The sequence below is a fragment of the Anthonomus grandis genome, chromosome 9, assembly GCF_022605725.1.
Source record: "Anthonomus grandis grandis chromosome 9, icAntGran1.3, whole genome shotgun sequence".
NCBI classification, from domain to species: Eukaryota; Metazoa; Arthropoda; class Insecta; order Coleoptera; family Curculionidae; genus Anthonomus; species Anthonomus grandis.
In genome coordinates, this window is record NC_065554.1 from 17,846,819 (window position 1) to 17,864,200 (window position 17,382).

The 17,382-nt window shown below is 29.8% G+C and overlaps 1 protein-coding gene across 1 annotated transcript; it reads left to right on the forward strand.

Moving 5' to 3' along the window:
* The first annotated feature begins 2,549 nt into the window (after positions 1-2,549).
* LOC126740190 (putative inorganic phosphate cotransporter) lies at positions 2,550-17,382 on the forward strand. Its single transcript, XM_050446118.1, has 8 exons — positions 2,550-2,885; positions 3,009-3,229; positions 7,732-7,945; positions 11,190-11,288; positions 11,343-11,710; positions 13,610-13,742; positions 16,585-16,829; positions 17,084-17,382. The coding sequence occupies exons 1-8, from the start codon at positions 2,816-2,818 to the stop codon at positions 17,264-17,266; spliced, it is 1,533 nt and encodes a 510-aa protein (XP_050302075.1). The 5' UTR covers positions 2,550-2,815; the 3' UTR covers positions 17,267-17,382.

Genomic DNA, 17,382 nt, shown 5'->3' on the forward strand with positions numbered 1-17,382 from the left:
CTATATAAACTCCTTAACTTTTGAGCTACAGAGTATTACAAAAAAAATTGTTTCTTCATCATAATTTTAGTAACTGGTTAGATATGTTTATGAAATTAAGCACACCTCTAAGTATCAACATACTAAGGTATTTTTTGATATAGGAGATATTTTTTTTAAACTAGTGGCGTCCGTACAGGAACGTAGACTAATATTTTTGAAAACTATTATGTACGATACTGCTTTTCTGTAAAATAAAAACTATTTTAGAATATTTAACTATTTAAGAATGGTTAGTTGATTGCATTCCGATTAAGATACTGCAATGGATCGCCGTCACTGGGAACTGCTTCCAGTAACTTCTCAGCAATATTAGAAAAATAGTCATTGAAATCATCGTTTTTATAGGGAATGATAAAATCGTTAATAATAGATGTAGGAGAATATGTTCCGTTCAACCACAAGATCACCAAATCGTTCTTGGTAAAATTGGAAGCAAGAGCTGAAGCAGTTAGTACCAAATCACGAGTCAAGCAACCAGGTTTTAGAAAATATTGAATGTTGTACACATGTCCCATTTTGTTACGTAGAAGTTTAAGAAACAATCTATTACATTTTCTAGCTACAAACAGAAGCTTTGGACGAAAATCATCATGTTTATTGTTTTGTTTATTGATCTCAGTACGCACATTCCTGGAATCATACCGACTGTTGATACCTGTTTGAAGGTGGCTTTCTTTTTCTGCTTCTAAAACTCTTATAGAAGTCACCATCCCTCCATTAATAGAAGAATACTCATGAACATCTCTTTGTAGCAAAGACATTTGATGTTTATATACAAGACTCTCGTTTTCTATAGCGTAAATGTTGGTAATTAGGTCCTTATTTAAATCCGTTAATTTGTTCATTTTAAGTGAAAGATCCATTTTTTCCCGTTCCAGAGACTTTACCAACAAATTCAGATTATGTTCCTTAGTCTTAAAATTGTCAATCTCGTAAGTAAGTTCGTAATTTTTTTTATTGAGAATATCAAGTGTCGATGAAAACTTTCTTTCCGCTTCAAATACTTCATTCTCAAAAACCAGACTATTTCTACGAATTGTCTCTAAGTGTCTATCCTTTTCCCTAAGTTCCTCCATCATACTCTCAATTTTCTGTTCATGGGCCCTAGTTTGACCTTTTTCTTCATTAAAAGTTGTATAGAGATTAGGGATTCTACATTAATTAGTAATAGATATTATTTTCTAACTAAGACAATAAAAACTTCAAAAAACAAGGGTTCTAAATTACCAAATCTACCATGACAATTACACGTATTGTCTTCTGTATTTCCTATTTTTTTGAGAATGTACCTACTTAAGATTACCATCCAGTTATCATTCGAAAATGTGTTATGTAACAATTTCTATTAAAGTCCTTGAAAATGAATAGATTGTCTGGAATGTAGTTTAGGAAAAGTAGAAGTGTACTTATTTGAATTTTGACTTCCATAATTACGATAAGGAATGATATGTGTCATACAATTGTAAACTGATTATTGGACTTATGTTGTAAATTATAGTCTAATTTAAGTTAGTCTAATTTAAGTTAAGTCTGGTTTTTTTTTCATCATTATTTAAGACACTTTGATTTAGTTTATTATTCAGCCATTTTTGAATATATTTGTGATTACTGATTTCTACTTCCACGTTTTATTCTTCTTTATTATTTACGGTATCAGGAAATTAGTATCAGGTAAAATGGTTTACATGGTCAACATCGCTTGAATTCTGTTTAGTTCAAAATTTCTAAATGTGTTCCTATGAGTCTATATATGTATATATATATATATATATATATATATAACTGTCCACCCTATTCAGTGGCATAGCCAGGGAAAGGAGAATTATAGAACTTAGAATGTCTTTGTATACTTTAAAAATAAATATACAAAATATTTGCTTGTCAATGAATATACCTCACTAGTTTCTCAGACCATCGTGATCAAACAGATTAAATGGAAATTCATTTGAAAATATAATTGTATTCCATTATTTATTCCAGTTTGTCGAAGAAGTAAAAGTCAGTTTTTGGAATTTTCTGATAAAAAAAACAGTCCATAGAAGAGAAGTGATTAAGTTGAATTAGGTAGAACTTCTGTAGTATTTCTTTCATGAGTATTTCTTCAAGCCATGATGAGCCTTTGATGAACAGGAATGAAGAAATATCTTTATTAATACCCTGTAGCCTTTAAACAGGAAGGAATTACATACCTCAGGATCCTCAAATTCACGTTCAGCTGAATCGCAAAATGAATAAGTGGAGAAGCAATATGTTGTATTTTGCCAACTCATAGGCAGATAAATATTTTTTTAGACTTACTGTTTAAGTATGTAATGCGATTTTTCTGTCACACAGTATATTACTCATTTTCAATTTTAATATTACTACTTTTAATCAAAAGAACCTGTTGTTTTACGCTTCTGATTTTGATGAACACTCAAGATAGCGTAAGGAAAAAACAAATATCAATTAGTAATTAAATGGTAATGCGATTATCACTATCTTATTGTACCTCTTAAAAGTGGCTATAGTACGCATAATATAAGCAGGAAATTGACATATTTGACAAATAATATGAGATAAAGCCTTTTACTGAACATGTAAGATACTAAAACTTATATTAAACGCGCTATACTCTTAACAGAACAAGAGTATCAGACAATATCAGTACTTTAAAAGTTTCCTCTCACTAAACAAGTGCATAGATTTTATTAAAGCTTTTATTAACTTAAATACTTTTAAAAGGTTTTATTAAAAATATATTTCTAAAGTTTACTACAGTTGAGTAATCAATATGGCTACAAAAAGAAAAGTATCGATTATGGGCGACAGAAATAGGGAGAAAAAAGTATCTATAGCTGAATGTAAGTAAAATTTATATCAAATTTAATATAATATAATTGGAAAAAAAATATGTTTTAAAAAAAAACATTTTTTTTTCGTAACACGTAGTACAAAATGCTAAATTATATTTGGTTTTGTTTTAGCAAAAGTCGATTTTACAAAAATTCAGGACTCCAAGGAAAGGGAGATACATATTTTAGGTTATGACGCAAGCAACAAAGGACCAATGATAGGAGCTCGTCATATACAAATGCTTTTATTATTTGTATGCTTAACTATAGGATTTGCAATGAGAACGAATCTTAGTGTCGCTATTGTTGCTATGACTGATCCAAACTCTGCTCCTGCAGATTGTAACGTTCCTGTAAGTACCTGATATTTAAAAAGTTTAGAAGTTTAACAGCAGAATTATATTTTATTAATAAAAAATTTTATAAATATATTATACCGGTATACTGTATAAGATAATTTATTCCATTTTATATCATTAATTGTTTACAAAATTGTCTCTGATAGCACCTATCTTTAAGAACTTTAAATACGATAAATCAACAAATCGTTATCGGCCATGAATAATATTCTTGTGTGTAATTTTCTTATAATAATCTTGTTGATAACCCAGAGAAGTCAGTAATTACGTAAAGTATATAATGGAAAGTTTACTTTAAAAAAAAATAAAAGGAGATCAAGTAATCAAATTTTATTGCAACTTAAAAAAAACTCAAAATTGAAGGTTTATTTAGGGAAGGAGAAATATCATTAGAAACCCCTTAAAAAATTAGAACATGAATACATAAATGTTACGACAGGAAAAAAGTATCTGAAGAACTAAACGGGCAGTTGCTTTACAACTAGAAAAACTAAGTCTACGATATAAATTCTTGAAAAACAAAATTAATAAATAGAAGAACAACGAGAAAGGGACATTTTCTCAAATAGCTGGAGCGCAAAATTAGGGACTCTGAAGAGTTATATAAAAATACAATTACTTCAATTGAGGTTTTGGATAAGGACAATGAAGCATACTTATTAGAAGTACAAAAACTGCGTCAACCAATTTCAGAAGTTAATACAGCAGAAAAGGACTCAATCTTTGAAAAATCTCCACATACTGGACCACCAACCTGTAGCCTGTAAACCTTATGGGCAAGATAAATGTAAATTGCTGATTATCGAAGGTAAAAGTGCCAGAGAATGTGCTATATTAGTAAATAGATATATATACCAACAGCTTATTTAACGCTAATTGCTAAGTGTTACTAAATGCATACTTTTCTAACTTAGTATCTGTGTGCGAACAATTTAAAACAAATGTAACAAAAAAAATCACGGCATTATATTTATTTTTTAAACTACACCATTAAGGGAAAACCAGTGATTAAAGTTGAACTTGCTAAAACTACTGACAGTTACATCATCTACTAACCTCCACATAGTTGGCTGCAGTTACTATTCTTTAAGGCCAATTCTAACAAAGTGATTTGAACTCAATGATACAATTAGTAAATACAATTAATACTAAAATAATTTTCGATTTACTATACTCACTTCACTCACAACAATTACTTCACTAAATATTAAAAAAATGACCTATCAAAAACTAATCGATAAACAAACACAAAACAAAAATTAATCGTCATCCTCCCAAAGTGTCCCACAGTTAACGAAACCTCCCACAGACATTTTCATCAACAAAATAATGACCTAACTCTATTTTGACCTATATCTCAGCTTAATATTGAAACGTAGATGGCCTCGGAACAAAGACCTCAGACGTATCTAATGCAATACGAGCTTCCAACTACGACCTAATGACTGAAACCTGGCTAAACGACGACATTTACAGCTCAGAAATATTTGCATCAGAATACCAAACATATGGTGCAGACAGAAACTATGCGACACTCGACTGTAAAAGGGGTGGTAAAACACTTGTCGCTGTTGGCTCAGGTTTTTGTTCTAGAGGTCTTTCTGGTAGGCTTGAGCTAAGTTTTATTGTAAGATTTATTGAAACTTTGGAGTCTCTAAAACGCAAGCATAAAAATTGCAAACTTTTGATTTGGGGTGACTTTAATCTGTCGCAAGGACAATGAAGTCTAAGGACCAAGGACATATGGTTCTCGATGACTTGGTCGCACCTGCAGCCGAAACAGTAATTACACAGACGCTATTTATTGAAATATTAAAATTATTAAATGACATTCCAAACGAACAACAATTATCTGACCCTTATTTTTGGCGATGATTTGCTGAATGGAATTTGAGCTTAGCCTATTAGTGCAAAACCACATTTGCAATAAAATCGTGTTTAATCTTGGAAGCCTGAACATTCTGGAGATTAACGACCGTTTGGACTACGTTGGAGTTCTTATCCAAAATCTCACCCGCTTTCTAGGACCTACATTAAGTGGATTCAGTCGTATTTTGACATGCGCATGCAGTAGGTTGGTAATGTTTTGTGAAAATTAATGCTACGTCGGATGTGCCTTAAGGATCCCAGCTGGATCCTGTGTTATTTTTAATTTTCTCCTGTAATATTCCTGTATCATTTTTGTAACAGTGAATGTCTATTATATGCGGACGATCTTAAACGTTATGTTAGAGTAAAAATTAAGACTGTCCTAGCACTTCAATCAGACCTTAACTATCTAGTCAACTGGTGCAAAAACTGTTTAGAAATTAACGTTAATAAATGTAAAATTATATGCCATTACATACTTAAAGAACCTATTTTTTGTGCCTATTTTATTGAAAATCATGTTTTAAAAAAGATTGATAGTTTAAATGGCTTTCGAGTTTTTTAGTAGTGATTTAGGTTTTAAAAGACATGTTGACGCGATTATTTTAGAATCATCCAGAATGTTGGGTTTCTTACATCGTACCTGTTATTATATCTGTAATACTCGAGCTATTATACTTTTACTAGTCACTATACTTTTAAAGTCACTGTGCTGTTAAGAGTATTGTTCTGTGATATTGTGTCCATTGTATACATCTTACGTTAACTATTTGGAACAGGTTTAAAATAAATTCTCGAAGTTCTTATTGGATAAACTAAAATTATCGTGCAAATATACTAGAATTCAGATATTCTTCTCAGACTAGAATTCAATTTTCTGACCTTAAAAGGTCCGAAGAGATGAATCCCTTGTTATTTTTCTTTACAAACTGCTACACGGGCAAACTAAATGCAATTACCTGCTAAATAGAGTCTTACTTAGAGTGCCTCAAAGAACCACACGCCTGCAACAACTATTTTACTATGAGCAGCATCGAACCAACTATGAACAACAAGGCTTTTTCCACAATATATGTGATAAATTATAGTCTAACATATACCTTTTTAGGTACAACTAATTAACTTTCAAAAACCATGTTACAAATTTCAGTAGGGGTCGTTTTAGAACTTAACACTTTTAAGGATGTTTTATAGTACTACTTATTTTAACTCTGTAACCTTTGTACTCTTATGATAATAAATAAATAAATAGTTTCTTATATATAAGATACTACGTACGTACTTAATATAAATTTTAAAGCAAAAATAATAGTTTTAACATTATAAATAGTTTAATCATTCTACATATTTTCAAAAGGGTATTGGGTTGGGTTAGATTGGGTTGGAAACGACCGATTAATGTAGGAAATTTATATTAATACAAGCGAATTTATTACAATTTATTACATATTTACTTGTTATTATATACAATATCCGGATTAGTTACCTTAAATTAATAATACTCAAAGTTTATGTGACTTGAGTATAATAAGCATAGTCTCCAGACTCTCAAAAATAATAGTTCTTAGAGGTGTTGGGTCCGGAGATTTAGGTGGCCATTTAATAGGATCTCTTCTTCCAAACGACTGGTCATCATCGAACGATTGAAAAATTGTCTGAAGAGCCAAACTTCTATGGTATCATTAAAAAGCATTTTTCAAAAGCTTCAATATGATGTATCACGCCACCCCGTTTTGTATTTAAGATTTTAGGGGTGTACGTCACCCTATCCAAGGAGTCGCCCTGTTCTTCTAATTTTGACCATATTATGGGGGATATTGATAAGGGTCTCGGCAGTGTTTTGATTTTGTAGGATTTTTCTAAAGCCTTTGCGATTATATTAAATAATAAGTTGACTCCTGTGCTCTTTAACTTATTTTTTTCAATTACTTTTTAGATCTTATAAGAGCTCCTAGGTCTTGTCTCCCTCTAAAGATTAGTTGAAAACTCAAGATAATTTATAAATTAGCATATAAACATAATCTTAATTTAATTACTGAGAAAATTAAATTATTGTATTTTCGGAGCTGTTTAAATTTTCAGATTAATGGCTTAAATTCAACCTTTGTGTAATCTGCAAAAAAATAGTAATAATTTTGGATGAGAACTAAAGTTTCGCGAGCACGTACAGAGTATTATGAAGAAAAATCTTGCTCTGAATATAATATACAGTAACAGACAAATATTAAGTTTTTTAAAAAAATGTCGTGCGAAAGTCTCGTCATCTCTTACTTTATCTGATGTGATTTTCTTAATATAAAGTAGATTTTAACAATATTTACGAGAGTTAGATATGGCCTATGAAAATATGTTTCTGCTCTTTGAATGTAACTGGCGAAAAATGGAAAATTTCTCAAGTCTAAACTTTTACCTCGATCGGCCTTTCATAACAGAAATATTAGATCGCGAACTCTTTTTGTATATTGAGACAGCCCTGCAGATTTTCATAGAACACTAGGAAAACTTCAATCTTTAAAATACCTATTTAGTATTACTATAATAACATTTATAATTTATGTTAGCTGCTGGGTGTTTATGCTATACAGTAAATCAAATATTTCTAATTTAATACCTATTTCTGTTTTTAGTATTACACCTGGAATAACAGAAGTATCATCTTATCCTCATTTTTTTGGGGTTACGTATGTCTTCAAGTCGCCGCCGGATATTTGGGAAGAAAATATGGACCCAAATATTTCCTACTGTGTACTTTTTCCATTAATTGTGTTGCTTTTATGTTCATCCCACTTGCTGCGAAAACTCTTGGATCGACGGGAGTAATAATTTGTAGGATCGTTCAAGGTAATATTATTTATTTAATACTTTCGTTAGGCTATCTAAAGCTTGTATTTATTTATTCAATTTTCAATTATTTTAAAAAAAAATACAAAGCACGCCTAGATTAGAAGTGTAAAAAATATTTTAAGAAAATGGCTTTTACTTGTACAGGTGTAAGATATTTATCGTCATTCCTCTCAATGCAAGTGGTGAGTCGAGGAATGATTTTTTCCCATGTCTCCTTCATTCCCCGTTTACTGAAAACCTATTCCCATCTATGTGCATCTTCAGGGAAGTAAAGAGATTAAAATCTGGTGTCTAAAATAAAAAGGTCCCATCCCATAATGCTTAAATTCCCAAATAAAAAAAATACAGTGTATTGAAACTCACTGCACCACTTGAATCAACTCTTACGGCCCATAATTCCAGCACCATAACCAGTTTTTACCTCTAGAGATTGTATCAACATTATCCGCAAGAAATGCTTTTAAGTCAAAAGCTTTTAACAAATTGACTAACTTTAAATTTAACTTTAAATCGGGATGATTAGTTAGAGGAGTAGTCAGACTTTCCTAAAAAAAAAGCATTTCCTACAGACCTAAGAGGCATGGTATGGTTACTTTCAGCCACAAGTAGTTACTAACCTTTTAATAAATTATAACATTTACATTTTTTTAAATTATTTATATTACTTGAAGCAATTCGTTATTTTGTTAATGAAAAATTTGAATTTAGCGTAGGCATGGAGTCCTTGGTGTATAGTATTGGTATTCTCTAAACAGACCAGGAATATTTGGCCTTTTAAATACATTATATATTTTGTATACATATGCAGGTATAAATCCTTTCTCGTAATTATAAATAAAAAAGGTAGTTTATGATGGCATAGGACCCAGTAGAGCATAAGAGCATTTATTACATACTTGTTTTACATAAGAACGTTTCCTGAACCTTAAAAGCTTTCGAAACTAAGTATAATTTTTTCACCAAGAAGCCATCAAATTTGACATATTCTATATTCAAAAAGTAGCTTTGTTGCCCTAAACAGAGTTATTAATACAGCCTTATTAATTATAAGTCAGTAAAATTTAAAACTAGTAGACCTCAGAGAGCAAAATATAGTTACAATATACAGGATGTTCCGTTGATCATGTTACAAACTTCTAGGGAAGATGAAAAACGTAAAAAAAAAATTCATATATACGGATTCAGAATATGGGTCTGGAAATGCTTCCTCATGGAGCTAGAGCTCTTTGAAGATAACCTTGATAAAATGAAATTTTATAAGGGTTGAAAGAATTTTTGGATATGGGAGATATAAATTTATGTCATTTTTAAAATTACTTGATTGCACAATATTGTGGGACCGGACGTCCAACAGAAAGTTAGAAGTTTAGTCCTGATTAATTCTTGAACCTTGTTAACATGCACTATGGTTTTTTGGCAAATAAACTTTAGCATTATAATTGAAATAATTAATTTTTGTGCTGTATCCTAATTTACTTTTAGTCAATTTTTACAAAGACGGTGATATTTAGCGATTTTTGCTGAGAGCACCTTTCTTATGCAAAAGCCATAGGAGCAACATAATCTGGTCCCAAAATGGGCAGAAATTGAAGTCTTATGAAATGAAACGAAAAATGGAACTACAAAACAAAAGAAACTATAAAACGAAAAAAACATTATCTTTAAAGAGCTCTAGCTCCCTGAGGAAGCATTTTCGGGCCCATGCTCATATGAACTTTTCTTTTTTTTACGTTTTCTATCTACCTTAGACGTTTGTAGCATGATCATTGGAACACTCTGTATATTTTTGTTAAATCACACATTTGTTTCATCAATTTTTTGTAATTTATGAACTGCCTCTTAATGAGTCTGCTTTCAATAATTCCATAAAATTCCAGTTTTTTTACGTATTTGGCCATTTATTTTGATCTTTATATTTTCTTCTTCAAATCTTTATCAATATTCTCTTTTTTTTTTCGTGTTTTATACTTTCTTTTATTTTCTGTTCTTATAATTCACAGTTTGTCTAAGTAAACCAGTTTTAGAGAAAACAAGTTTTGAACTGATTATGTTATTAAGCTTATTTATGATTGATTCTGTTACAAAACTAATTATGTTATTAATAAAACAAAATGCTTAGCCTGTGATCTCATTATTTTTTTGAGTTCTAATTTAATTTTTTTTTGTATCTTCATTATCACTTTTATTTATCAAGTTTATGCATTTGATCGCATAAACTTGATAAAATAATATGCCTACTTTACTAAATCACCTAGAGGGTCAAAAGTGAATTGATCAATACTAAGAAAACCGTTAGACACAAGATATTTTTGACATTACTTTAAACTTATTGAGAGACAATATCCTAATTTGAAGTGGCAACTTAACAAAGGGCCGTAAAAAGATACTTTTTTTATGCGATCAATTCTATGAAATTCTGTATGAATATTAGTGTTGTTTCTAGAGAAATGAGAATGTAAATTTTTAAAAGTTTAATAGTCTGACACGTAATAGTCAATGGTAGATATATAAACAAAGCATAGATAAATTATTTAATCTTGACAAATGTATTCTACACTCCTTTCTCTGAAGTAAAAAAATACGGCATACATTAGTTACATGCCTCCAAACTAGAATACTATAATAGATTCTTGAATAGATACACGCAAAGTAAGCAGACAGTGCAATTTTAAAAGACACCTTCTGCATCAGAACTGCAAAAACTTCTCCTTCAACATTAGCCAAATCTAAATTACGTGTAGATATGTACAATTGTTGGTATCTGCATTTTTATTTAATTGGTTAGAATAAAGTCAATCTGAAACCCGTTTTTGTGTACATTCATGTGCAAATTACCAAAAGACTATCCCTCTTTTATTAAAGTTGTACAGTCGGCAAATAGAATAAGATCAGCACTAGGATCACTGTCCTCAAGATCATTTATATATATAAATAAAAACAGGGTTCCTAGCACTGATCCTTGGAGGACACCAAATTTTATTTCTGTAAAATCAGATTGTGAGCCATTGAAAGTAACCACTTGTGATCTGCCGAATAGAATTCGCTACACTTTTATATAAATAAATAGACAAGTGTTCTAAAGGAGATACAATCTAAAGCTTTGCTCAAATCGCAAATGTGGCTCCAGTGAATTTTCTTTTAAGACCATCATCGTACTACTTCTATAAAGTGATTTGTCAATTGCCATTATTGTTGATTTAGGTTAACATCATTGGATTATATAACATTATTTTATCCTTAGGTTTAACCCAAGGTTTTATGTTTCCATCTTCACATACTATATTAGGAAAATGGGCACCTACAGAAGAACGGTCCACTATGGGTATTCTGGTATATTCAGGTATTAGCAATATGGAAATTTAACATACAATATAATAAAAAACTACTTCTATAGGTGTGAGTTTTGGATCAGTGATAGCCTACATAGTGGCAGGGTACATATCTTCTTCATGCGCTGGTTGGCCAGCTACCTTTTATCTTTTCGGCGGTCTCGGAATTGGTTGGAGCATTTTCTATTTGATTTTTGGACAAAATAATCCAGCCAGTCATCCTTATATAACGCCAGAAGAAAGAAGATATATCGAGGTATCATTAGACCAAACTGAAGACACGGATTTTCCGGTTCCTTGGAAAGAAATGCTGACTAGTAAACATGTTTGGGCTATTTTTATCGCTAATACTGGAGGATCTTGGGGATATGCGATGATGATGACGCAGATTCCTACGTACTTAAAAAATGTCATGGGATTTACTATAGCAACCGTAAGTAAAACTTAAATTTATCTAAATTATGTTCATTCATTAATTAATGTTCAATAAACAGACTATTTATAAGCAGTATATTTTCTAAAATTTATAAATACATTTTTATGACTATATAAACTCTTAAATTTTGAAGCAATCTCAAGTTAGAACTAAAATATTTCAACAAAAGAAATTTTACTGAAGAAACTAATTAGGAACTTTGTATGTAAGATATTTTTGAATATTTTGACCAAGATTAAAAATAGTGATTTGTGAATGAATAACTATTTATTCAAATTTAAAATATTATATTTAAGATTGTTCTAATTAAAAAATTATAATTTAAAAAAAAAGTAGACTTTTAAGGCAAAATATCTAATTAATAAGCATTTAAAATAATATTTTCATTTATTTGTAATCATAAATAATTAAATACGAGACTACGATTAACACTTTTCAAACTTAATTTTCAAAAAATTATTTAAAATTTCATAAAAGTATTTGATTTAAAACAAATATTTAAAATAAGCAATTTATTATCACCTGAAAAAGAATTGAATAAAAGAAGAATTTTAAAATAATAAAAAAATCTTCGCTAATATTTTAATTAGAAAAATTAACAGGGGTATTATAAATATTTTGTTATTTTTTTTATTTTGAAACTTTCCAGTGATTTTTAAGAAAAATTTAAAAGATATAAGTAGAAAATTTTGATTAAAAAGAGATACTTTTTCAGAAATGGTTTAATAATAGAAAAGTTTTAAAATAATTAAATTAATAATTTGAATTAGTAAACTTAAACATTTATAAAATAAATAAAAAGAAAATTTAGTTTTAAAATTGAGTCTTTAATTAAAAGATGTTAAATATGATATTGATTGTAATTGAAATATGTATTTATATAAATTGAAGAGAATTTGAGAAAAAAGAAAGTGATTTTTAATTTGAAATTAAATTTGAACCTATTATCAATGGTTTTTTTTAATTACAGATTTTAGGAACGTCACCTTTATTTTATAAATATTTAAATAAATGAAGGATTTTAAATATTTTCTTTTTATAGAAGGCTTGATATTATTATTAAACTACAAACAAATATATATATATATATATACTACTTAATAAAAATATACACATACTTTCGAATAAAGAATTTTAATTTGAAAATAAAATGACAATAAATATATATATTAGACATTTAAAAAACATAGCATATAAACTCCATATTCTTTATTTTTTAAACATCACTAATTTATTTATAAATTACATTAAAATATAGAAGTACTATCTATACCGTATCTGGGTATATTCTAAAGGGTCAATAATAAGTTAGACTTAATAGGAATACTTACTTTGAAAATGCAGTATTTTTCTGAAACATTACAAGATATTACTAAAACTTCCCTGGTATGTCGTTAGTTGATAATAGTGATAAGCAAAACGTCAAGCTCACAAATAATAAAAAAAAGGTTTAGTTTTATATAATTAGGTACAATAATTTAATTTTTATTTTATAATGAAATAAATTAACCAAACAGTTTTGCGTTAATTTATTTCAAAGTTTAATTCCTCATTTAGGTAAAGTTTTAGTTTTATAATCTCCAGTGTCTGAACGATGCACATTTTTATTATTTGTAAATAGCCTTAGATAAATTATTATTATAAATGTAAAAACCAAAAAACAAATATTTCTAATTAACTCTCTAGAATAAACGAGTATTCTCCGATTTTTTTTTAATTTGAACTACTAAACGGATAAATCTATAAAAAAAATATTAACAGTTAATTTATTAAATAATGCTTTTCTTGTTAAGATTTTTTTAGACATTTACCCTTTAATTATGTTAATATAATATTCTCAACACTACTTAATAGCAATCTTTTTTCATATATTTAACCTGGTTGCTTTTTTTTCAGAGCGGTGTAGTCAGCGCAGTACCTTACATCGTAGGGACAATTACGGGCCTTATATTTGCTCCATTATGTGACTTTTTAATTATGAAAGGATTTGTCTCAGTACTGAATGCCAGGCGAATATTCCAACTTTTTGGTATGTCAATAGTTTGCGTAATTACATTTAATCAGTAATTAATCAATAGAAACTTTATTAAATTACGAAAAATTTTGAATGACTCTCCGTGAACCTTTATTATCTCTTATCATATTGCTTGCATTCTCAAAATGTGCTTAACTATTACAATCCATCTGACGCGTAATGTCTTGGAACATGCTATTCATATTTCTAGGTAGTTTAGCAGCTATTTTGAAAATCTTAATGATTCAAATGTTTGCCAATTAATTGCTTATATGTGACTCTTATATCAGATATGGCAGTACAAATAAATTTGAGGAGCATATATATTCCGAGATTACTATGCTTGTCATATCCTTAGCATCTGAAAAGGCCAATGTTAGGGATATAAATACTTTATTAATTTAATATACGAACATTTAAAAAGCTCTATTTCTAAAAACAATAGCAAACCATTAAAAAGAAAATAGACCGACCTCATGAATTACATTCAAGTTAAATAACAACGTTATTAACATCGATTCTATTTCTTGTACTGCAATTTCTTTTTTAACCGGTCCACTTTCCTACTTTCAAGGATAACTCCTCGGATTTTTGTTTCAATAGTTTAGACTATAGATTAATTAGTTCTAAGTAAGGTTTTGGTGAGGGGTAATTGTATCTGCGCTCGTTCTGTAAATACACGTTGGAGGTTAAGTATGTCATAAATCTGGCTGCGGATTCACGCATTTTTCTGGCAAGGACTATACATCTTGTAAAAATCTTAAGGATACTGATATAAGAGTTTCTTATGGCTATTGATGAAACCAGTTGATTTGAGTACAGTTTATTATTGCTAGAAATTTCCTAGAACCTACTTAATATAGACCCTACAGGAGAGAAACATAAAACAAATTTCAGTTGCTTTCTTAGCCTGTCAATAAAAAACTTCCAACAGTTCTCTCGGGTGTCTAGCATTCCCGCTCCTTTAACTTCATTCGTGTCCTAACTTCAGCAATAATATTTTCTACTTCGTCATCAGGAAACATATGAGGAACATCACTTGAGGCAAGCATATCGTTAATGAAAACGAGAAATTGTTCATTAGGGACTTGCGCATCAGTCATAAGAAACATAATACCGACGTTTTTTAGACCTGACTTGAGTTAAAGAGATGACATCTCGTTTTTAAGGTCGAATACTACATAACCTTTTTTCAGCTAAATTTGAAAGACTTCTTGTGAAGATATGAAAGCTGCCCCCTACCTCTACCAATAAGGAGCTGCCCCTGGGGAATCCAAGATGCGGTTAATTCTACAAACATGCATCATAGCATTAAGTTCATTGCTGCTATCAAATCATTATAGCTCGACATGGCATTCATTTAAATGAAAACGTTATTCGCGTTTTTGACGTAATTTGTCACATCTGAAAAAGTAGTGCCTGATCGAAGTTGTTGCTATAATTTCCTTTGAACCGGATAATAACAGAATTAACTTTATAGAATCATGCCAGAATCAGGATACGGCGATTGGCAAAATCTGCTGCAAAAAAGGGCTCGAATAAGTTATGGCATGTTTTCTGAAGAATAAGTCTGCAAGTGAATGAAATTTAGAAGAATCACTATATATCTAATATTATTAATATTAGTGAGGAATTGACAGACTGTGTGACTTTTAACGGCCGGCACAGATATATATTATCCATTCAGTCAACGTGGTCCTTTCATTCTCTTAGTCGCTGTGCAGCCAACGTTATCTTTTATGTTTAAAAAAGTAGCGTATAACCAACCTATTAAAGCGTTTTTACTGTTCATTAAGGTGTGAATCAGAATACTCGATGCGCAAAAATAGTCAGTTGATTTACTTTACACGTACAAATTAAACACGATCACTAAAGACTACTAGAATTATTTATTTACACTGTATTTATTTGCTACAATCTATGTCGTTTTAAAAGATTAATTAATTAAGATTTAAAAGAATTAAAAGATTTTAATTAATTAAGAAACCCTATTGTAGGCCTGCGCATTCGAACAGAGATGGTGTGGAAGGAAAAACCAATGTTGCCGTATTAAAGGCTTTTTGTAATGAACCATTTTAGGCTTTTTACGCAAGTTTTTAATACATTTCAAAGATTTTTTAGATATTTTAATTGTGTTTCTGTTCTCTCGATAAATGTTACAAATAAAAATATTGAAAAGTTTAGTCCAAATCAAGTCTCCGCCCACAAGATAAATATTTTCTTTATAAGAGAGACTTAAAGGTCTCAAAAAATGAGTTAGGTGTTAGTTATCTTTTGAATAATTTCCCTCCACGCCATTCTAGAATAGTATTAGTTTATGTTTCAAATATAACCAAACTCAATCCAACCTGAAATATTTGCATCCCACTTCATTATATTTTTTTTTTTAAATTACTAATTAAATTACCACAAATTACTCTAACTTAGATATGAAAATTTTAACTTGGATGGTTTTTCGCATGTATAGTTAATTAAATAATTTTGTAGCATCATACGAATTAATGTAACGTAGTAGGTTATACTTATTTAATTTAAATAAAAGCTGAACTCCATGTGGTTTGTCTGCAGCCTTTTCAGGCCAGAATAGTTGTCATCCATGCGGTAGTTTCTCCAGTTCTCAGAAATCGATTTGCTTTTTCTACGCACTTATATATTGAACGATGAACCTTTCTTTCTTTAGCATGTTTTACTTACCTGATTTACAAATAAATGTTCTTGAAATATGATTAGTCTTGATTTGTGTTTATTGGATGTGCTGCAAAAGAACCAAAAAATCCACTTGAAAATTTATATTATTTTTGTTCCCGATCTTGCTAATGATCTAAAACACGCTAACTTTATCACATTTAATTATTAGGTGCCTATGGAATGGTCATATGTCTACTTCTACTGGGATACACAGACTGCACAAAAACGACAGCAGTTCTTTTACTAGCCTTAGGAAATGCCGCATATTCGGCTACATTAGTAGGATACAGTGTAAATCATGTTGATTTATCACCCAGATTTTCGGGAATATTGCAGGGAATAAGTAACGGCACTAGTCAAGGAATCGCTATATTTGCACCTGTATTGGTACAGTTTGTTGTTACAGGAGATCAGGTAAGATAAAAAAAATGTTTAAAATCACTAGGATCACTAAGTTATAGAAGGTTTGTCTATCTGATGACTGTAATATATATGATGTATTTAAAATACCTTTTTGTTATTTGGATCCAATATTACATGTCAATTATCAATGTTTATTTCAAATAACTAAACATTATCAAACATTTTCCTTCTTATTGCTTGAAATAATTGATTAAAAGTAAGTTTTATTATATTAAATAACTTTTTTCAAAATTTATAATTTTTAGACAGATGCTTCCCAGTGGAGAATAATATTTTTGGTGACTGCAATAATATATTTTGTATGTGCCACAATTTTCGCCATATTCGCGTCAGCAACACGACAAAAGTGGGACGGACCTTCAACTGAAAGTAGGGCCAGAGCTGAAAGGATTAAAAAACAGTCCGTGATTAGCGTCACCGGATATTAGAATTTATTTAAAACTTAGTAAGCACGTTAGATATGTGAATGATCAAACTTTGTTTGGTCCAAAATGTATATAAAAATTGGTACCTTATAGTTTTGTATTAAAAAAATTACTGTATA

Coding starts and splice junctions, on each gene's coding strand:
- LOC126740190 (XM_050446118.1), top strand. CDS start 2,816: ATGGCTACAAAAAGAAAAGTATCGATTATGGGCGACAGAAATAGGGAG. Junction 3,230..7,731: donor CTGCAGATTGTAACGTTCCT/GTAAGTACCTGA, acceptor TTCTGTTTTTAG/TATTACACCTGGAATAACAG. Junction 13,743..16,584: donor GCGAATATTCCAACTTTTTG/GTATGTCAATAG, acceptor TTTAATTATTAG/GTGCCTATGGAATGGTCATA.